The 22,261-nt window shown below is 43.0% G+C and overlaps 2 protein-coding genes across 5 annotated transcripts in view; one reads left to right on the forward strand and one right to left on the reverse strand.

The window, feature by feature from the left end:
- The first annotated feature begins 621 nt into the window (after positions 1 to 621).
- clic5b (chloride intracellular channel 5b) lies at positions 622 to 10,998 on the forward strand. 3 transcript variants are annotated; one of them, XM_070925633.1, is made up of 8 exons: positions 850 to 1,001; positions 4,742 to 4,752; positions 5,222 to 5,289; positions 8,436 to 8,545; positions 8,645 to 8,770; positions 9,421 to 9,527; positions 9,776 to 9,957; positions 10,834 to 10,998. In XM_070925633.1, exons 3-8 carry the CDS (start codon positions 5,239 to 5,241, stop codon positions 10,996 to 10,998), a joined length of 741 nt encoding a protein of 246 aa, XP_070781734.1. In that variant the 5' UTR covers positions 850 to 1,001; positions 4,742 to 4,752; positions 5,222 to 5,238. The 3 variants fall into 3 exon arrangements, with proteins under 3 accessions (XP_070781733.1, XP_070781734.1, XP_070781735.1); XM_070925634.1 differs by lacking the exons at positions 850 to 1,001; positions 4,742 to 4,752 and adding an exon at positions 4,331 to 4,340 and having other exon boundaries at positions 5,264 to 5,289; XM_070925632.1 differs by lacking the exons at positions 4,742 to 4,752; positions 5,222 to 5,289 and having other exon boundaries at positions 622 to 1,209.
- A 10,032-nt stretch (positions 10,999 to 21,030) lies between these two features.
- runx2b (RUNX family transcription factor 2b) overlaps positions 21,031 to 22,261 on the reverse strand; it is a 37,432-nt gene continuing 36,201 nt past the window's right edge. The window contains exon 7 of one of the 2 annotated variants that reach the window (XM_070925364.1): positions 21,031 to 21,509. In XM_070925364.1, coding sequence (XP_070781465.1) covers positions 21,031 to 21,509 — 479 coding nt within the window. The remainder of the gene's footprint in view (positions 21,510 to 22,261) is intronic. The other variant, XM_070925365.1, reaches the window with a different exon arrangement.

Here is a 22,261-nt window from a genome sequence, read left to right on the forward strand (position 1 = left end):
AAAATAAATACATAACCCTCCCCGATTCTCACTTCCCTTTCTTCCCCCCCTAATTATTTTCGCGCAGTCCCTTAGAAATATGAATTATTAGCATTTAAAGTAATCGAAGTTGTACCAAATAAGGATAATCTCTTTCTTCAAAAAAGTGAACCAAATCTTTAGTCATGGTTCATTACAAAGTAAGAAACCTGGAGTGAAAAAAGTTGGACAAACTCAAAGGCAAAACTTACGGAAATAAGTTCAATTGTCTTACTCAAAATTGTGTTGTTTAAGTTTTTTACCTTAACATTTTAAGTTTTCTCAGTTTTTTTTTTGTTGCAGTTTGGGACTGAAATGAAGAATATGTTAAAAATCAGTGTGTGTCCTCACGAGGTATTGCGCGCAAACGGACGTTCCCTCACTGCCAGTGTGTCCTTGAAGGCCTTGAAGGGCCTCAGCTTTTGCATAAATCACTTGTTAACTTGCAGGATCAAAGGTCTTTTATGAGTTATCGCTGGAATTCACCCAGGCGCTCAGTCAGTCAGAGGCAGGCGGACTGTGTGCCACACCACTTAGACCACTTCAGCACTCCTCCTCCACCTTAAACCCGCGGGTCTGTCAAAAAAAACAAATCCAGTAAACATGGACAACATCTATGACACAGTGGACGAGCGAAACGTGCACGAAGAGCGCAGTGATGGAGCTGACAGCCCCGACCGAGAGCCCAAACATGAGAGCTCAGGTGAGCAGCTGTACAGCGAGGTGCAGGTCCACGCCTCTGCGGGGGCAGAGCGCGGCTCGCCGGACTACATTGACACGAGAGACGGGGACAAACACAGCTCCTCGTCCTCTTCATCCAGCGACGATGAAGACGTTAAAGAAGAGAAAGAGGTAAAAGCAGAGGAAGTTGCAGAGGAAGTGGCAGAAGAGAAAGCAGCGGTGGAGGTGAACGGCGAGGCGCATGACGGATCCAGGCGTTCGTCGTCGGCCTCCTCTGCATCCTCCGCTTCCCCGGGAGACCCGTGCGACGATCCGCCGATCCAGCCGAGGATCCAGGAAGAGGACAACGCGGAGGATGGGATGCTGATGGCGTACACCAACCCCAGCAGTGACACCAAGCCGGAGGAGTCCGTCGACTACAGCCTGAAGACTCTGGAGAATGTGACTCTGGATGAGAGCAGCGCTGCAGCGGCTGACCCCAGCCAGCCTGACATCTCTCTGTTCGTCAAGGTAAGACATGTACACAGATCAGCAGAGGAGAAAACAGTCTGCGCAGGGTTTACCCAGGTCAGGCATCAGTTTGCTTCAGCCTCACTGTTCAGCATGAGGCATTAAAGTTGGTTTTTCACTTTCACTTGTGCACTGTCAACAAAACTAGTACTGTTTCTTTGGTGTTAGGGTTGGTTACTCATGCTGGAAAACCAACACTGCAGAGTATCGAACACTGAACTGCAGTCTGTAATAATTGCCATGTATTGCATATATTGAGAACCATCCAAAAGTCTAACATCAATCTGTTTCTGTGGATGTTGGTGACTCGGCCGTTTGTTGGCCAAGTCTGAGCCGTAAACCTGACTAATCACTCTAATTAGCCTCTGAGGTCATGATATGATAATAATCATATAAAATAAGCTGAAGCAGTGCCAGCACTGAATGATACGATAAGGCATTTCCCAATCAAGATCCAAAGAAATTTGACTTTCTGAATTCCTTTTGTAGGTCATATTAAGTGTTCATAGAAAAATTAAAAACATAGATCAGAACTGGGGGATGGGGATTTTTGCTAGAGAAATTGGATTCGGTTCTCTAAAACCCCCAAGCAGAAATCCAAATTAACTGGGAACCAGTACTCTTGCTGGAGGTAGTGTGGATCAGCACAAGTGGACCTTGCCCACTTACTCTGGTATTGTCCACACATTCTGCCTTTTGGGGAGAGAATTGGGCACCTAATATCAAGGATACTGGGCTTCAGTATTCATGTGTCATTTTTCTCTTTTGTATCTTAGAGTTATTCCTGAAGGTTTGTGCAAAAGTGATATCTACCTGCTGAAGATTTTTATGGTTGCAACCCCCCAGTCTGATGTAATGATTAACTTGTTTACTGTACGGCCATAGAAACCAAAGGTGAACTCCATGCCTGAGCAAATCCAACTGTGTGTTTTGCTGCTTTTCTGATAGAGCTGGTCTGTGAGGTGTATTATCAGTACATGCAGGGGTCACTTTGCTGATTGGGCAACAGAGATTGAGAGTCAGTAGTTCTGGACTCAAGGAGCTCTGTTTGAGCTCACCAAAGGGCCTTGTAATGTGCTAAATCTTCAAATGGTTATGTATTGTATCAGCAAGGGCCATAGTCAGATGAAAATGGGTGTATATAATCAACACAGATGAGCTGCAAACAAACAGTAACTGCTACAATCTGACCTGGACGATGGTTTCTTGAAATGATCCTAAACTTCCTGGTTTAGTTTCAGAGAACATTCATTTCATGCATATATCATCATCATAAGGACAAAAATATTCTCAGTAAACGTAATTCGTGTGGATCTTCTGTCTTATATCAAGTCATAAAGAAACCGTATTCTTCGAGTTTACAGTGTGTCTGTCCTTTTCATCCATTTTCTTGACGATTAGAAACAACATTGATGGGATTTCACCTCAGTCGACAGCAGAGCACCAGAACCCTCAGTGTATGTGTTATCCTGATGTTGTTGTATCACAATTATGATGAACATGGACCATAGTTCGCCATGGCAGTGACAACATGCTTGGCCCCTTCTCCGCACACCGCCACGCCCTGTATCCTATCCAACCCGTGGGTGGATTTCCCAACAGTTTAATCTTCAACAATCACCATAAACCAGACCAAGCTGCACTATAAAAGTAGGGAGGAGAGTTGGGAGATCATCAGTCCATGTTGAAAGCTTACGTGGCTCCTCCCCCGCTGCCTGTGATAAAGCAGGCCACTGCAGAAGAGGCTATCACTGCTATCACTAAAAAAGCAATTTCGCAGGGGACAATCTTTTTTTAATCGTATGCTGTATGATAACAAGCTCTGCTTAAGATAACACCAAATGTACAAGATGCTTAAGTAGTCACTGTCAAAGTTTGGATGGCCATGTGATCATATTCAGTTTGTTGTCACTGAGGCTTCCTCTCATGACTCAAAATGAAGATAATGCTTTTATTGACCGCCGGGTTGTCACATTTGGCAAGTGGAGAGGTCAAACACTCCCCTCCACCTTGGCTCCGAAAAGATACGAAATGTCTGTTACTGTTTGATGTTCGGGTGAATGATTAGCCCAACAAGTCAGTGATTTGAGCTTCCTTTTGTCTCAAGAGGACACCAAGGCCATTTTTTCTAAACCCTTTATGATTTCACGATTGTCAAGGATTTAGAAACCCTTAAAGGAATAGTTAGTGTCTTAGTTTCAGGAAACATGCTTATTTTCTGAGTCATATTTGCCCTGTGAATATACAGCTACAGCCAGTTAGCTTAGCTTAGCATAAAGACTGGAAACTGGGGGGAACAGCTAGCCACAAAACCCGCCTACAAGCACCTCTAAAGCTACCTAATTAACTAAGCTAAGCTAAGCAGCTGCTGGAAATAGCTTCATATTTACCGTACAAATATGGTATCGTGGTATCGATCTTCTTGTCAAACTCTCGGCAAGAAAAGCAAAATAAGCATATTACCAAAAATGTTCAACCATTACTTTAATGTTTACATGGTGTCATTTAAGAGGAATGAGTTTGTAATCAGTACAAAGAAAGGATAAAATAGGCACAGATGCACCTTCTCTGTTTAAAAATGTACAACCAAATTCGATGATTTAATCAGTCATCTTCCTTCTCAGGTCTGCACCTGTAAAACATGCTTCTTTAAAATGCAAGGAAATGCAGTTGTACCCACATGGAAAGAGGTTTTCTATTTATTGATGCTACATTTGAAAGACTATTGAATGAGCTCTAAATCTGAAAAGAGTTTGGGCTCAGCTCATTATCATGCATTGTTTTCATCACTTTGGTTAAGGCCTACACAAAGAAGCTCACCAAGACCTAAAACAACACATTTAGAAACTACTCAACATTTTCCCTCATTAACACTGATAATGAACTCCTTCTTCCATGGTGGCCCAGTAATTGGTTTGTGCTGCATGTCGGTCTGTCAGCCAGGAGAGGGGGCTGCTCTATAAATAGAAGTTTAAAAATGTGCCCTAGCCACCCCATCGCTCTCTCTCTCTCTCTCTCTCTCTCTCTCTCTCTCTCTCTCTCTCTCTCTCTCTCTCTCTCTATGCTTTCATCTCACATTCAAATCGATGAGAGATTGTATTCTTGGGTATATCTCTTGAATGAAGCAAATGGTGAGTGCCGCTCAATTTCTTCAGTGTGTGCTGATACAGATTCAGACCTGCTTTCATTTTTGTTGCCCTACATAGGCCCTTTTTTCCGTAAATGAACGCCAATTCCTGCCTTAAAACCAAAGCCAAGCATGAATAATTCACAGATGAACCGTCTCCAGGTCTCCAACTGGTGATCAAATATAACCTGTCGTATCCTGCCAGAGTCAAACACGTGAGCGTGCATTAAATATGAGTGCTGCTTCTCACACACTCAAAAACGGATAGAAAGTGACACAAATATATTTGAATGTACTTCAGCAAGACTCCCAAATATATTTGATATTGGAGATTACTCAAGATAGATGATATTTTTTTAGTTTGTGACGTGTCTGGAAAAGTCTCCGACCCCAAGAAGCAAGTAGACCAGAGAAAAATAAGAAAGTGAGGTGACCAGTTCAGGAGATATGAGACCGATAAGAGGGGAGCTAGTGGTAGTGATGTGTGTTGGAGGGGAGTTTGGTTGCAGTGGTGAGGAGAGAGGGATGGGGCTCCACCCCCTGGTATAGACTGACACCTGTTTTCCACTCTGTGTCAGTGAGAGCTAGCTCTGCTCTCCATCTGTGTCCAAATCAGAGCACAGGGCTCTACCTGCCACCTGGAGTGACTCTCAGCCTCACCTGCGGGACACAAACGAGGGAGAGGGCAGCCTTTACGGGACCAAAAGGGTGGTGGAGATCTTGAATCAGGGACCAAAACAGGTTATTTAAGGTGTGAGGGATCACTGTCAGCGGAGAGGATAATCTGGGTTATTTCATCTTTTTTTTTTCTGGAGGATGTAGACCTCCAAGGATAAGCAAAGGACTGTAGATTAAAAAACAAACAAACTAAAGACTCAAGGTGACAGCCAGAACCAGGCATCATGTCCACTAACGGTCAAGACAGAGACCCTGATATCGAGCTTTTTGTCAAGGTAAGACAGAGACAGAACATATGGTTACAGTGTTTTCTAAAGTTAAGTTTTGATGGAAGATAGAGACAGTATGTCGGCAGGATTTTCAGTGTAGCACCACTGTGTGTTGTGGAAAGCTCATGTAACTCAATAGCAGAGGTAGAGTTACAGTGGCACTGGCACACTCCTCTCTATGTTGACCCGGGATTGTTGTGACAGTGATACTAACGCTGCTTGTTAATGGTGGGAACTGCTGTGGTACCATTATTACCCCGTCTCACACATTAAAATGGAGTCAAAGGACATTATGTAATCAATAGACGCTCCAGATTATCACCTAACGTACAGTACCACCCTCAGTAGATACAGCAGTGTTGTTTTGATCTCCACAAGTAGATGCACTTGAGGCCCTGTGGGAAATGTTAGAGGCAGATGAATCTACCTGAGGCAGGTGAGGTGGAAGCAGGGAGAAAACAGCCTGGATGCACCGGCCCAATTAGCTGGTGCTGCTTTCAGCCAATCCACCTCCTAGGAAACCGCTCAGCTAGGCAACTGAAAGTTCACATACACACGGCCAGCTTGCATCACCCTTTTAAGCCTTGCCGTTAGCCGTCGTTTCAGTACTCTTATTTCTAGAAAGCATAAATACTGTAGCGAGATCATTTGTGTTTTGTCTTATATTTAGTTTAGCGATTCTAAGCTGCCACTCGTCCAATAAATGTTGTTCTTAATGAAACCAAACTCACTTTCGGCTCGATGTGTGAGGATGCACAAACCTTGGACATGGAGTAGTTTCTATAGCAGCTGCAGCCGTGATATTGTTTTTTTTCCCCTCATGCTGGCATTTGAGCTGTGACCTAGAAGGACAGAGATCTATCCTACATAGCTGCACCCTCCATTAATGCCCTCTGCCCCTGCACAAAATGTAGCCTTTCACTGTATAATCTATTCAACATATCATGACACATGCACGGTTGAATCTGTTCATTTAAACTCCACTTAAGCAGAGAGAAGGTCTATACAATGTAGGGAAGCATGTAGCAGCATGATCACAGGCTATATCAATGCCCCAGTGATGAATCTCAGGATAGAGACATAAATGAGTAGCAAGTCTTCACATAGTGTAGTCATTAAAGGGGCTCTCCAGCGATTTCACACGGCCTGTGTAATATAATGTGGTCATCAGCTTGGACTGGGAGACAATGACTGTCTAACAGAAAGCTGTATAAACACGGATGTGGAGTTTGAAATCTGTTGGTGTTTACCAGGCAGTGGGGCTCCGATGAACAAAAAAATGTAATTGGTTGCATTTTGGGATCAAGCATTTTTTGCGCATGACCAATTGTTGAGAATAAAAGTCAGGATATCTCTGCTGCAACAATTTTTACGATTCTTATTTTTCTCTTTTGAGTCCTCCACCCTTACAGATATATGTAATACTAAACGAAAAAACTTCATGAAGAGAAAAATCTGAAGTTTAAAAATTCTATTACTCTGTAGTGGCACGCTGGTAAGGAATACGCTCAGGTATTTTTGAAAACATGGTACTTCTTGTGCAAATTGTACAATTAAGTTCAATGTAAAAAAAAAAAGTGCTTCATAAACAGCTTTGGAAAAGAAAACAGCATACTGGTATTGAAACAGCAACATATAATTTACTCCAAGTATTACTCTGAGCCTGGATATGTGATCTTTCTATTGGAACAAAGTGCATTTGTACAGGTGAGCTGACAAATGTTAAAGGCCAAAATTGTAGTATTAATTAATTAATTAATTACAGGCAGAAATACAAACTTTAAAACACATGAAACATAAAAACATTTTTGTTTTGTTTACTCTGCCTTGGTAACGATTCGTTGTCATTTATTTAAATGTGAGCTCATTCAAACTGAGCAGTCATAGTACAGTATGCATTTATGTATGTGTGATGGATCATATGAGGTAACGTTTGCCTCCAGTGGACCCCACTCATCATCAGATCGCTCAGCGGCTCCATGCACTCACGTTCCTTGTGCCCACAGGCCTGGTTGTGTGTGACAGCTTTTGTCCTCCATGTTCTAGATGTCGATTGGCTATTATAAGCGGCTGTGTATTGTGTTACCGCCGTGCCGCTGAGCCTAGCCATAACAATGCACAGACAGAGGCATCACATGCACTCAGGCCGCCCGACAGCACTGAGCTTCAATGGCTGGCGTGCATACAGTCAGCTCAGCTACTTTTAGACTGACAGCTCTGTTTTCTGGTCTTTGCTGGGAGCAGTGTGCTGTTGGGCACATGTACTGAATGCAAAATGTTTTCCACTTCGGTGTAGCATCTTTTATTTGTGAAGTGCTGGCGCTGCAAGTACATCATCTAATGTTATTTATGATATTAGCCAACTGAAGGACGGTAATAACGAAATTGCACATAAGTAAATTAATGTACTGGTTTGTTAGAGAGTTTAAAGAGAGTTTAATTTCAATCATTCATGTAGTAAATGAAGGAAACTATCTCCACTCCCAAATCTCTGCTCATCCTGCTGACCTTGAGGTCAGTGCACCCGTTTCGCTGTGTGTTGTGGACCTCCCTGTGTCTGCGGGCCTACAACTCTGACCCTGTACTCTGTGCCCTGTTGGCCAGTGAACCAGGTGATGGAATCACTATGTATAATTCAGCTGGGCCAGTGGATCGGGTGTCACTGTTGATACTCTGCTGCGTATCCATACATGCCGACACATGATCTCGCTGAATGTACACAAAACCACTTGGATAAATGCAAAGCGTCAAAGTAATAATAATACAGTTAGTGACGTATTTATGTGTGTTTGGGAAGTGTTTATATTTATACAACCCATTACGCAGGGTTGTGTCATCAGATGTCTGTTTTGTCCAACCAACTGTCCAAAGTTCAAAGAGAATCCATTTACTACGATGTAAGACAAAGAAAGGCAGCACTTTCTCATATTTGTGAGCCTGGAACAATCACATAGCTGGCATTTTGGTTTGAAAAATTACTTAAACTAAATACTGATTTTACGTTGATTGACTAATCGATTAATCCCCTAAATGTCGCAGCATAGAGCCACTATAGCTGGTGCTGCGGTCCATCTTCTGTATGTGTATGGTATGTGTATGTTTGCCATATTTCATCGCTCTGACTTGTTTTCCATCGCCTTGTTTCTGTGCAGGCGGGCAACGACGGAGAGAGCATCGGCAACTGTCCCTTCTCCCAGCGTCTCTTCATGATCCTCTGGCTTAAAGGAGTCGTGTTCAACGTCACCACCGTCGACCTCAAAAGGTTAGGACACAGGAATGCAAGCTTCCAACACTACAACGCACTTGTGCACTCGCCGGGTTTCCCCCGTGACACACTGCTTTCTTTCTGTGTCCTCTACAGAAAGCCAGCAGATCTGCACAACCTGGCCCCAGGGACACACCCTCCCTTCCTGACCTTCAACGGAGAGGTCAAGACCGATATCAACAAGATCGAGGAGTTCCTGGAGGAAACACTCTGTCCTCCAAAGTAATTCAGCTGGAAGGTTTTACAACACGTAGTTTACAGCATCAGATTACACCACTGACTACATACACACACACACGCTGCTTTCGGTTAGATTTATTTAACTTCAGCAATGCTGCTGAAAGGGCAGGAAACATTTAAATCTCATAAAAGTGAATATGTGCCGTATTTAAAGATGTTAACTGATATAACTGTTTGTTGTTATGGCTGTTGTAAATCTTTTGTGAATGAGTATATACTGTATGTCTCGGCCACCTTTGCACGTTTAAATTTTGAAAACAAAAACCTACTTCATTGACAGCAGCCACAGATTTTTGTGTAACTTTAGAAAAATCAAGACAGGTTTATTGTTTTTTGTTATTGTCATTCCCAAAAAGAAAAAAAAATATTAGAGCCTGTGTGTGAGCAGTTTCAGTGAAAAACATCAGATTAACTAAATCTTTCTTTTATTGCCTGCAAAGTTTTTTGCATTATAAATGGACCTTAGTGTGAGAGAGCTTAAGGGGCGGGCGGCCAACTCGATGTGAGTGTGTAACATGTTTTCAGTCTGAGCTGAGCTCCAGTCCAGGTGTTAATGCTATCCAGATGGTTCGGTCCGCCTGCGTCTCTGACTGCGTCTCCTGCCTCTGTTCCCCCCTACTCTGTCTGCTCAGGTATCCCAAACTGGGCGCCAAGCAGAGAGAGTCGAACACAGCTGGAAATGACATCTTCGCCAAGTTCTCAGCCTACATCAAGAACACTAAACCAGAGGCCAACGCCGGTGGGCTGCTCATTTTGTGCCATTTGCACTCACAGATGCACACATACTCACACACAACAGAACAAGAGGGAAAAAGATATATGGCAGCCATTATTATATTCCTCCACTAGGTCGTAGCAGAGGCCAGTGTTTAAGGCTTGCTTCTACTCATATATTTTGCTGTGCTGCCACCTAGTGAGGTTATCACACACAGGTTATGTCACTTTCACCTTTTAACAAGTATTGTATCCGTACGTGTGTTTGTTTAGGTCTTGAGAAAGGCTTGACCAGGGCTCTGAAGAAGCTGGATGACTACCTGAACAGCCCCTTGCCAGATGAGATCGACGCAGACAGCATGGAGGAGGAGAAGGGCTCCAACCGATGCTTCCTTGATGGAAACGAGCTCACTCTTGCAGACTGCAACCTGCTGCCTAAGCTGCACATAGTCAAGGTAAAGAGGCAGTGTACCTGGGGAAAATAGGCATAAATGTTAGTTGGTTCATTTAAAACCATTGAGAAAAACAATTGTATTTGATTTACTGTATATTATCTTTGACATCAAGTACTCATGTTTGAGGCTATTCTAAGTTTTGTTTTAGCTAGGGATAGCAACTTGGTCTCTCTGTCCAACATTTGGTCCAAACTGAAACATCTCAACAACTACTGGATGGATTGCCTTGAAATCTGGTACAAACTGACTTTGGTGATCCCCTGACTTTTCCTCTAGCGCCACCTGCAGGCTCATAACCAGATAACTGCTAAACTAATGACATTCCCATCAGCCTCAGCTGTACTTTGTGTTTAGCGCTAATCTGCAAATGTTAGCATGCTAAGGTGGTAAGCTAAGATGGGGAACATGGTAGACATTATACCTTCTAGACATCAGCATGTTAGCATTGTCACTGTGAGCATGTTAGCATGCTGATGCAGTTAGTGACTCTTAGTCTTTTTCTTTTTTAAATAATTTAAGTTACTTTAAATCAGTCATAGCAACTCACAGCATCTTTCTCTTTCTCCAGTCCAATTTCCTCACCTTTTTTTCTGGAAAAAGTCCACACGCTATTGCTAGTGCTCACTTAATTGAACATATACAGAATAGAAAACAGCTTGTTGTTGAAAGTAATTTACTCTTACATTTATTAACTGAAAAAGCAGTAAATGAGGCAGGTTGAAGGAAAGCAGGGTACAAAAATGTAAATTGCATCAAGTCATCTCAAAATACCTCCTTGAATGCTCTGAATATAACAAACTGATGGTACAGTTGTAAGACTTTTAAATGCCTGACAAGATGAATCAAGTTCTCTCACATCTTTGCCTTCTCTTCTAGGTTGTTGCTAAGAAGTACCGCAACTACGACATCCCCTCAGACATGACGGGCGTGTGGCGGTATCTGAAGAACGCCTACACGCGCGACGAATTCACCAACACCTGCGCTGCTGACTCTGAGATTGAGACCGCCTACAAAGATGTGGCGAGGAGACTGGCCAAGTAACTCGCCAACCAACCCGAGCTAAAAAACAAAATAAACTGGCAACACAACACAAAAAAACATCACTTTTAAACATACATGTGACTGTCTCTTTGAGTCTCCTTCAGTCAGATGTTGCAGATGTCTGTTGTTGATGGGTGTCAGAGATTCAGGACATCGCTTATATGGTTTTACAATTACACAAACGGACACAGCAGCAGAGATGTGGAGCGGAACATAAATCAAGCACATTTAACTTTATTCACAGGTTTCAAACCAGATTCCAATTTTGCTGCTGTGAAACGTCTGGCATAACACTTTCACTCAAACACGATTGTGTCTGTCTGTATTTATTTCTCATAACACAAAGCTCTCTTTCATACATACTCCACACAGGGTCCACGCGGCCAAACATTTTACTAGCTGCTGATGTCAGGGTCGTTCGCTTTATTTATTCCTAAACCCACAGAAGTCTAGTCCTGACTCCAGTGTTTATTATCAATCTTTTTGCTCCTGGGGAGTCACCTTGATTCATCTTTGATTGATGATTGACACTAATTGTTTGCTGAATATGACTGTTGGGATCTGCGGATTCAATTTTGATTGTCAGTCATTACTGTAGGTGTTGCCGTAGTTGTTTTGTTTCCTCGAGCTTACGCATATGTTGAAATTCACTCCTGCTTCTGAAAGATTGATTTTGATAATAAGTTTAATACGCTCCATGATGTTAGTTCGAAAGAACTAAACTTAGCCGAGCATTGATAGTTTGGAACAAAGCTTGTTTCTGAATAGTTTGCATGCATGAATCTGTTTTAAATTGTAATATTTAAAACCTGATATAGAGCTGCTTTTTGAAATATGAAAGATCCTCAACTATGTGCCTTTATTTGGAAGTATCAAAGATCCATGCCAATGTCACTGATGGACTCATTCTGAAAAATGTATTGCAGCCAGAGCTGAGACATTTGTTCTGCCTCTAGCTATTAGTGTTCAGTCTAGGTATTGATTTTGTCTTAAGTTACACATGATATTATGAATGGAGAGAGTATTTATTTAGCAGCCCCAATCAGGCCTGATTAGGTAGAGCCATTAGTGCTGCAATGAAAAAGGAGTCTTCCAGTCCAGGTCCGCAATGGTCAGGAGGCCTGCCCTCCAGCCCTTCATCAAAGAGGCATTTCCTCCACTCTGAGGAGTCCGTCAACATCCGCAGCCTAAAGTTCAAGTTCAAGAGTTTCATTGTCCACGCAGAGGAGGATGGAAATTTATCTTGGGGCTTATCGTCTTTGGCTTGGTGTCAGGCTGCAACTATAGCGAGACTTCCTTGCAGAACCATAAGGCTCTTGTGTGGTTTGGACAAACATGTGATATGAAATTGGAGCATGATGACTGAGAGCCTTGCTCATTGCGAAGCTCTACAAATAAAATAATATTTTCACAGATCTGCTTCTGCCTTTTCTTTTCCTTTCCAGCTAGGTGATCAATCAACAATGATACTTTCGAGGTTGTCGTGAAGGGTGGGGGGGAGTGAACGGTCTGTCTCGGTGATAGCAAAGGTGACTCCGGCGCCTGGATCCTGGTCCTGAAAAGGGTTAAGTGTGCCTGACTGAGTTGATCAAATCCAGTGGTGCAGGTCTGTTTCTCCATCCATAACAGAGAGAGAGGGAGAGAGAGAGTGATGACCGTTGACAGGCTTAAATAGAGGCTTCCATGCCAGGGATCAAACGCCATCCCTCTTCTCCACTCTCTCATTAAGACGGAAAACCCGAGCGCCGCCATCCGATCTGTCTCCATTTTTCCTCAAAGGAGTCTAACTTGAAAGATCTGCGCCTGTCGGATTTACAATGGTGGGCGAGTGGTGTTTACTGAGACGCGGCCTTGCCAGAAACAACAGTCAAAGAAAATAAATGGAGCCTGCCTAGTGTTTCCACAGGAGTAAGGAAATATGGAGCGAGACTTGTGCCTTGCTGTTTGGTAATTAGTACCTAAACATCCCTGTCCTTGGATCCCATCGCTCACATCCAACATTTCTGCAAGCTGGATAATATACAGTGGAGCATTAACGTCAAACACGTCTGGTCATGGGGCCTGGCACGCCACATTAATCTGTTATTACACTCCCAGTGGATCTACCAGTCGCTGGCCTTGGCTTGGCCACCATAGTGCAGGGAGTCCATATAGGCTGACAGGGACTCACACACAGCGTACTTTTATAGCCAGGTTTAGTAAACCTTTTCAGCTCAGGCATAAATTGTCTAAATTGAGTCTTGCTTTGAGACCTGAGCTGATTAAAACAAACTGGTGCGTTTGACGTGTGAGGACCTACCACAAACAGACCTGTGATCCAATTAAGGGCCAGACCCATACTTTAAGAAATACTGCCATATAGAACTCAATGCTCCTTGCAAGTACAAGTCAAATTTAGCAGCTGCTTACCATAGATATTGTACCCACGGGACACACACACACACACGTGTTTCAACCTGAGGTAAAGTTTGGTTTTACCTCATACTATCCCTCTATTTTAGTAGAAACCCTGTATTATCCATGTCCTTTAAGTTAAATAGCAGCAGAAAATGCTTCATTTGTTGTGTAGTCTCATATGATATCCCGTTCTAGACTTCAGATAATCAGCTAAAGACCTTATGTAACCCCAGTTGGTGCCTCTCTTGTATCATTACATTCGAGTCCCAGAGCAAAGCATCCGTTTTTCTGAAAAATAAATACCTCTGAAGGTTGTTTAACAACACTTACTGCTGTACTGGAGGTATTTCCAGACTCTTCAAAGGCTCGTCTGATCATCTGGATGAAAAAGTATTCTGTCTGTTGCACACAAAACATTTTTTTTTAACCCATTACACCCTCTTTCGTGTTATCCAAACAAAGATGGTGGCCGGAAATGACACATGTCCTTGCTCAAGTGGTACGACGTGAGCCAAAGACAGTTTTGTTTCATCAGTTATGTCAGACATGTCAATTCTGGCTACCTGATAGGCAACAAGAGTTGAAACAGGTTGAAAATCTTCTTTATCAAGCAGTGGGCAGAATATGTCTTCATCCAGATGGTAAGTAGAGTCTTTGAGGATTCTGCAAATAATTTCAGAACACAACTATATTTATTTTTCCGGAAAACAGATGCCTAGCGTTGCGACTTGAATGCAATGTTAATACACGAGTGACAGGTAATTTGAGCAGAGATTCAACTCTCTTTTTCCCCTGAAATACACCTTCCAATCACTAATTGCCGTCATTCCTGATGTTGGGTGATGACTGACATGTGACATCAACATCAACCGATGTAGAAGGTCAAAGATGAGGTCCTACAGGCCCGAGAAGGAAGTGTCTAATCAGAGCCCGGCTGACACTGACGGGAACCATGTCATAACACGAGATCATGTTTAAAAGAGAGACAGAGCTCTGGAAGACGAGTCCTCATCTCTTCCACTCTGTGACAGAGAGCATCTGAGAGAGTATCAGATTCTCAGCAGGTCCCCCAACCCTCCTCTGCTCGCCTGCCCTTGGAGGTTTGAGTGACTTGTGGTGAAGCTTGATGGGGATTATTGATCTGCCTGGCGCGCGCCTGCGGTTTCGGCGTAAGACTGACGACCTCACCAGAGAGAGTTCTTGGCACACGCCGGCCCCTGTCTTAGATCAGTGGTAGGGCCGAGTGGAGGCTGGGACGGGCCTGTCGTGGCCTGGAGTGTGGACTATTTGAGCTTGGAGCCAGGTGATCAAGACAGTTTTCTGTGTATTTAAATAATCAGGCCCAAATTTAGGCAGAAGATAACAATAAACACATCTGATTGGCTTTTTGGACAGGAGTAGTTGAAATGAGTAACCGTGTCTGCAGACAGCAGAGCCCGGGGGTATTTATGCTCTTGGTTAGATTTACTGGTTAGGGTTCCAGTTCCAGTTGGGGACCACATGAAATAATCCATGGTCACTGGAGAAGGATGTGGACACTGTGCTAATTATGTGAGATGATGATGTCAGGTATTGATACCTACTGTACTAGTGAGCCAGAACTTTTCCCTCTATGCTGTGTTCCAATGTATATAACCGCACTGTGGTGGCCACACTCGCTATACGACCACACTCACATCCACATGTCGGACATGTCTGGATCCTCAGCAGCCCTCACACATCCGCACTGTCAGGCGGGCGCTCACTTTATCATTCATAGCTGTAAATCATCGCTTCGCCTGCAGGAAACACGCAGCATTTTATTTTCCAGTCATAAACCATAAAACCTGCCTCTAACACGAGTTATGATCCTTGGAGACTGAGAGGATGAATGTCTAAAGCAGAACCAGACACGATGGCGGGCATCCCTCATCCCCCTTTTTTCGCCTGGCATCCCCAGATGGCTACAGCCGTGTGGTGGATTTTCCAAAAAGCCCCAACATGATCCAAATGTCACCAGGGTTGTATGTCATTCAGCAGTGAGCTGGATCTCGGTGACTGCTCTGAATTACCAGTCCATTAGTTCTCAATTAACACTCGCCTGATAAAGTTTTAACAGCCCTTCATCTGACAGGAAGAACACATAGAGCTCCTTCATGCTTGGTTTCAGGCAAAGATGGGGCCCCTGCCCAAATTTTTGAAATTTTATTGCCTGGCTGAAACCTATGGAAAAGGCCTGTTTTGCATGAATATTTGGCACCGAGCGGAGGTTTATCCTGTCTTATGTTCTGTACACTCAGTCGTGCTGCAACAGTTTGCCATTTTTTGACAGTTGAGATGGTGTATAATTTGAAACACTGACATGAAGCGGAGGCCTTGGACAAAGAGGCCTTTTGTTTGTGTGTTTGGTCGCTGTCCATGGTCCTGACACTCGCGTTTTCACAGTAATTCCTTTTTTTTCAGGCGTTTTTTTTTTTATCTGCCAGTATCAGATTGCATAATCTGAACTGGCAGAACTCATTAAATGTAGGCATTTTATGTTTCATAAGTGCACTTTTCTCTGAGCTGCGTTTCACTTAGCAGCAAATGGTTTCATGGAATCAAATGTTTCCAAAGCAGGCTAAAGACACAGGCATGCTTTAATCTAGTGATGAATGGATTCTGGTGCAGGATGTCAGGCCGCCTTACAACCTACCATGTCTGTGAGGTTCTGGGCTGCTGCCTGGATGCAGCTCGCCTGCCAATTGATCATTTCTTTTATTACAGGTCAAAAGAAAAGTCGTCGTTTACAACTCCCTCTCTGTGAGGGTGAAGAACTTTTCATATCTGACATTCATTTACGGAGCACAAGCTCTCTCGCAGAGACAAAATGTGGGGTGTTGGAACTGTTGTAGGAGTACCACTAACATAATAAGCACTAGTTTGGCCACATCCAGCCTGCCTTTGGCTGTATGGAACACCATATGGGTGGGCCCCTCAGCCCGGTCCCTATGGTTAAATAAAAAAGCCACTAGAGTGCGCCAAAGTACACAGTTATTGTTGACTCAGTTTGAAATTCTCCTGGCCCGGGAGGGGGGTTGGTCAATTACAATCAGATCAAATTAACATCAATCTTGTGTGATTTATGGTGGGCATGGGCTGAGCTCAAAGATGGTCTTCCTCTGAGACATTAAGGTGGCCCGTCGCCATTTGTTCAACTCAGATGACATCAGATTCCAAAGGTTCAGGCAGGTCAGCGCTTCATGCTGATTCGACAGTCAAGGCCAACACTGCAGAGTCCCCCTGCCCTGAGTTTATCTCGGGGCTAAATGAGAAATCAAGATGCATGGATTCCTGTTTGAGGACAGAAACATTACACACACACGCAGCCCTGTTAGTGGAGACGGAAACATAGGCAGAGATATACAGCTCTGTGAGTGGTATGGGACCCTTGAGGATCACTTCCCGCCTGAGCTGTTCCTCTGAAACGTTTGTAGAGGTCAAGTAAACAATCTGTATTGGGCTGTCAGCTCTGTGTGTGTGTGTGTGTGTGTGTGTGTGTGTGTATGCGCACTCATCTGAATGGAGTGGTTTTGTCTCCTCATAAACTACTGTTTGTATCCCTCCTGGTTGATTGCATAACATAAGGAAGAGAGTGCAGTCTTCTTCTTTGTGCTGATGCTGCGAGACTACTTACAACCTGGTATAAAAATCAAGCGCACATCATCGCTGGCATCATGTTCAACCACCAAATTTAGCAGGGACCAAGACTCTTAAATGAGTCTGCCTTGGTGCTGCTGTCTCTCCCGTGCATGCAGGACATTATGCTAATTTCTCTGGGTGTCTGGGTCCCGTTGCTCCTCCGGAGTTCATTATTATAATTGCTAGACATGGCTGAGAATGCTGCGAATGTGAACCTGAAACCAGTGGGAGCTTTTTTCCGTGCAATCTATATTCAGGGAAATCCCGAGAATGTTCCCAATCTGAACCTTAAAAAAACACATGGGATGGTGTAGCTCACCCCCTCTTCTCTTTCTCTTGCTGTGTATTTCATGCATGTGTACGTGTGGGTGTGCGCACACTCAGATTGGCTCTATTATGTCTTGGAATAATGTAAAACAGCTTCCCTGGTTCTCCCTGTCTCTGTTCCTGTCTCCATCTCTCTGGTTTCCCAGAGTACCTTTGAAATGAAGCCATGGCAGTGGCAGTGGCACTAGTAGTCTGGCTGAGCGTGCCGGGGCCCCAGCCCGCCTTAGTCCCCGTCCAAAGACAATGTTGGTGCAGACGGAGCGGCAGACCAGAGATGACACCGCTAAATGTGCTTCCTACGCGCAACACGGCTCGGAGATCTGCTTGTTAACTGTTTCAGAAGAGATTAAACAAGTGATGACGCTGCTAAATGTTCTTGGAGAATTAAGAGTGTACTCAGTGGTGTGGCACTTTATACTTACTGGAAATTCAGCACACAGGGGAATATGGTGGATGAGCTTTGGACACATAAATTAAATTTAAGATCCCCTTCAAAAAAAGTTCAATTACCTGGTTAAAGATCTAGAAAGCACACTTCTCCTCCCTCATTAAAAACAATTATGAATATGTAAATATTTACTCATTTCAAACCTGGACAAAAGACATATACTTAGAAAAGTCTGTACTCAGTGTTTGAGCACTGGAGGCTTCACCTTTCACACCAGCCGTGACTGGCTTTTAAACTGTTTTAAAGTACGTAACGTCCCCCTTCAAGCAGATGAATTCAAACTCTGCACATACATCATTCATTAAGTTACAAAAGGCAAAATTCATTTTTGAATTTTTAAACTGAACAAAAACTGTTATTTCAGTGAAAAGAGGAGATTAAAAGGGGAAAGTTAAGTTACAAAATTCCTATTTTATTCTTAAAATAAACAAAATGTACAATCACAATGCCAATTTCACTCACTGTTGTCAGGTCAGTTTGTCCCTTAAAAAAAAAAAAACTTGATGATCTTTATGAAACGTACCAGCAAACCTAATAGAGTCTCCATTAGTTTCAATTTCCTGACAAGTGTTCATGAGAGAAGAAGCATAACAATAGACATAACAAGTACACTTTACATAAGAGCAAGGTAAGGTACGGTTCCTGGATATCATACATGTTGATCATTAAATAATACAAGGTTTCTGATGACAGTCTGTATGCAACATTTAACCAAGGCAAAGGAAAAGCATGAACCTTACTGAAAAAGAAAAAAAAAACACAACACAAACAAAAGCAGATGAGGACAAAATGGGATGTCAGTGCTGCGTTGATGTGTAAACAGTTTTTAAAAGACCATTTCCTGTTCAAAGTTAGGAAAGAAAGAAGCAGATTAAATAAATTCCAACAGATGTGCATAGTTACTATGGAGACATTGAGTAAATCTGTAATTGGAAAAAAGCTATAAAATCACAACAATCTAAAAGGTTTTTATTTGCTTTCTTATGTTACACTGTAACAGCAAAAAGACTTTTCGTTTGGGCTGAAGCAGTTGGGGAAATGTAGTGTGACATGTTCAATTCCATTAAGTGAGTTCAGAACATCCTCTGCAGAGACTGGAAAAGAGGCACTGCGTGCAAACCTTCAATGAAAAGCTTGAAGTCTGATCCTTGGACAGGGCCATGTTTTTCTCAGCTTTTTCAAATTGGGTTATTATATTACCTACATGCGCTGAATATCATATTGTATGAAAGCAAGAAAAATGCTTTTTTCAAACAAATACCAACTGCCTTGTGAGATCAGATTCAACTCCAATGTAAATGGCTTGTTTGGCCAAGTGTTATCCATTCTGTGTGTGTGTGTGTGTGTGTGTGTGTGTGTGTGTGTGTGTGTGTGTGACTCCAGTGGCGTTATATCTACACTGAGGACCAAAACCACGAGCCCTGCTGGCAACCAGCCGCAAGTGCTGCTAGAAATAAAACAAGAAATAAGTGCTTTATGAAACAAACATACACAAGTCTCCCATATTTTTTGGTTACCAGTTTGCTGCCAGCAGCTGCATCCAATCCCCTCGGTTTTTGCACTTTTTCCTTTAACTCCAACACTTCTCCTTAAAAAAAATCTCACATAGTAATTTGAAATTGGAAAATATCAGACCACCTCTCGTACTGGTGCCACAGAATGATTTTCAGATCCTGACACTGGTGAGTGAGGACGATACAAAAATACTTGGAAAACCATGTCGACAAAAGCAAAAAAAAGGGAGAATAAATAAATGTCTGAAGGAATGTCACAGTCTCTTTTGTCTTTAACTGTGATATTTCCTTTTCAGTCTCAGAGACTGAAAGAGAAAGATGCAAAGCAACAAACAAAAAAAGTACCCGTGTGTGTCGCACACTAAGACACACTTTTTCAAAGCTATCTTTTGCACATGATATGAAAGCTATAATAGGCTTGGCATGTTATCCTTATAATCTTGACAGAGCCGGACTGGATATGAAAAAAGACATACAGATTTACCAAAATCTGTGGGACTTGAGATCATCCAAGGATTATTCCAGTCCTGAGGAGGTCACATATCATAAAATATCTGAACCTGCTGCTTTGGAGTGCACTCAGAGCACCACTGGGTGTGGCACCGTCATAATCATCTTTGTCAGTTTGTGTATAAATGTACCATTTCTTATTTGGAGAAGCAAATACATATGTATCTGTGTGCATGTCAGACAAAACAAACTAAAGAAATCAAGCAGAATTTCCCCTATCGGATAATTATTTTCCCCATTGAAGCTCTCTTTCATGGTATGTTGCCAAGAGGCACAATACGAGTTATTGCTCAATAAATACCAAAGGTTTAATTCCAAGCCAAATGTGTGTCAACGCCTAGCGAGGATGTTGGGCTCTCGACGTGTGGAGCAGTTAAACTGAAAGTTACACCAGAAGAAACATGTCGCAATACTCTTTGGAAATTACATTTCATATTCGAAACGATTTAAATCTTTGGGTACTACAAAAAAAATTAAAATCTCACTCTCTTAAATTACCTATCAAAAAGAAATGTTTTAACTTAGTCATATAGATGCATCAAAAATATTCAGATTACACTTCTTTGACTCAAGTTTCAAATACAATACATAATTTATGGCTTTATAAGTTAAAACTAAGAAAACGCCTCAGTCTACATCAACGTTTCACCCACAATATACAAGTTAAATTAATTGGTTTAAAGCAAATTTACTGTCCATACCACTTAAGGTAACATATGTGTTACTCTCATCACTTGCTACTCAGTGCCTAACTTGCATCTTGATATTGTCGTAGTACAAAAACATGCTCTGCAAAAAGCCTTATTGAAATACAAACACTATACAAAAGAGGCAGTCTCTTACAAATATTGTTGAAGCATCCCTTAGCTTGTGGACTATAATAAAACTGGAATAATGTCTCATCCACTTGGGCCTCATGAACCAAAATTGTCTTTCTCATTATTGCTGCGAGAATGACTCCCTTTGTAGTGCCTTGGTCAAAACACATTCCAGGAAGACGAGTCCGTACAAGTCTGGTCTTTTTTTATATCTCAACCTTAATTTCCAAGCAGAAGGTAGAGATAGCTGATGAGAGCTCAAAAATCCCCTTTTCAAAAAAAAAAAAAAGGTTTGTGCTTTCAAACCATGACATCAGTTGACTTCCAATCTCCAACCCCCCACCCACTCGGGTTTTCTTCAATATGGCCTCCAGACAGCTTCATCCATGCGGCCTCCAGGGTTGAGAACAGTTGGGGAGTTACTGTGGCTCCCGTCGCCGTCCACCCCTCCCTCCGTCTGGCTGGGCAGGTTGGGGTTCACCAGGGAAGTGCCCGTGGAGGCGCTAGTGCAAGGCGGGATCATCCGGGAGGGCGAGCGGTCCCCACCGGGAACCATGGAGAACTGGTACGAGCCGGACGAAGCGCCGTAGTAGAGATAGGGCGTGCTGCTGGTCTGAAAGGGTCCGCTCTGGCTCTGGGTGGAGCCCGGGTACGGAGGGGGAAGGTAGGTGTGGTAGTGGGCGCTGCCCAGCGACATGGCGGAGGTGACCGGCGGGGTGTAGGTGAAGGTGGCCGGGTAGTGCATCCGAGGGCTGGAGAAACGGCTCTCTGTGAGGGAGGAGAGGCCCGGGAACTGGCGCTCAAACTGACCGGGGAACGGGCTCAGGTCAGAAGAACCTACAGAGACACACACATAAAAACATTCATTCCTTTAAGATTCTCTGACATCAACAGTACAACATCATGCAAGCCTAAATAATTACACTTCTTACCACTTTTGTCAGTTTTGATTATCTGAAATGTGGCTTTGGACTCTATTTAGCACTTTGTCTTGTAGAGTAATTGAATTTAACAAATCCGTCCCTTGAGAAAGGAAACAGTAGTTAACTGAATTGTATGTAATCAAATATTTCGAGCCAGATATGTGTATTAACTCATTTAGAAAAGACTTTGGCTAATGGAGTTTGTTGGCACGGTTATGGAACAGCATTTATCTATAAATACTGTTATGTTCATAAGCGTCAGTAGTGCTTTTCACTGCAGCTCTTGAGTTTTGATAAAGTTAACAAACACATCAGTGAAGCGATATGTTTACGCCTCTGCATATTTATGTTTCTGTGTTTGTGTGTTGGTGCATGTTCATGTATATCTGTATAACTGTTTATGCATGCGAATGTGTGTGTGTGCAAATGGTGTGTGTGTGTGTGTGTGTGTGGGGGGTGTATGTGTGTGAATACTGTATGCACATAAAAAAGCAGTTGGGATGAATCAGGAGCTGCACATGTGGAAACACTTTGAGCAGAAACAGTTTCCATGAGATCCATAATGAGGCAGGGCTGAGCTCTGATGTGGCTCCTCTCCTCGCCTCCCATCGGCTCCAGTGTGTGTGTGTACGTGTGTGTACGTGTGTGTCTGTGTGTGTCTGTGTG

Source organism: Enoplosus armatus, chromosome 19 (assembly GCF_043641665.1).
Source record: "Enoplosus armatus isolate fEnoArm2 chromosome 19, fEnoArm2.hap1, whole genome shotgun sequence".
Taxonomy (NCBI): domain Eukaryota; kingdom Metazoa; phylum Chordata; class Actinopteri; order Centrarchiformes; family Enoplosidae; genus Enoplosus; species Enoplosus armatus.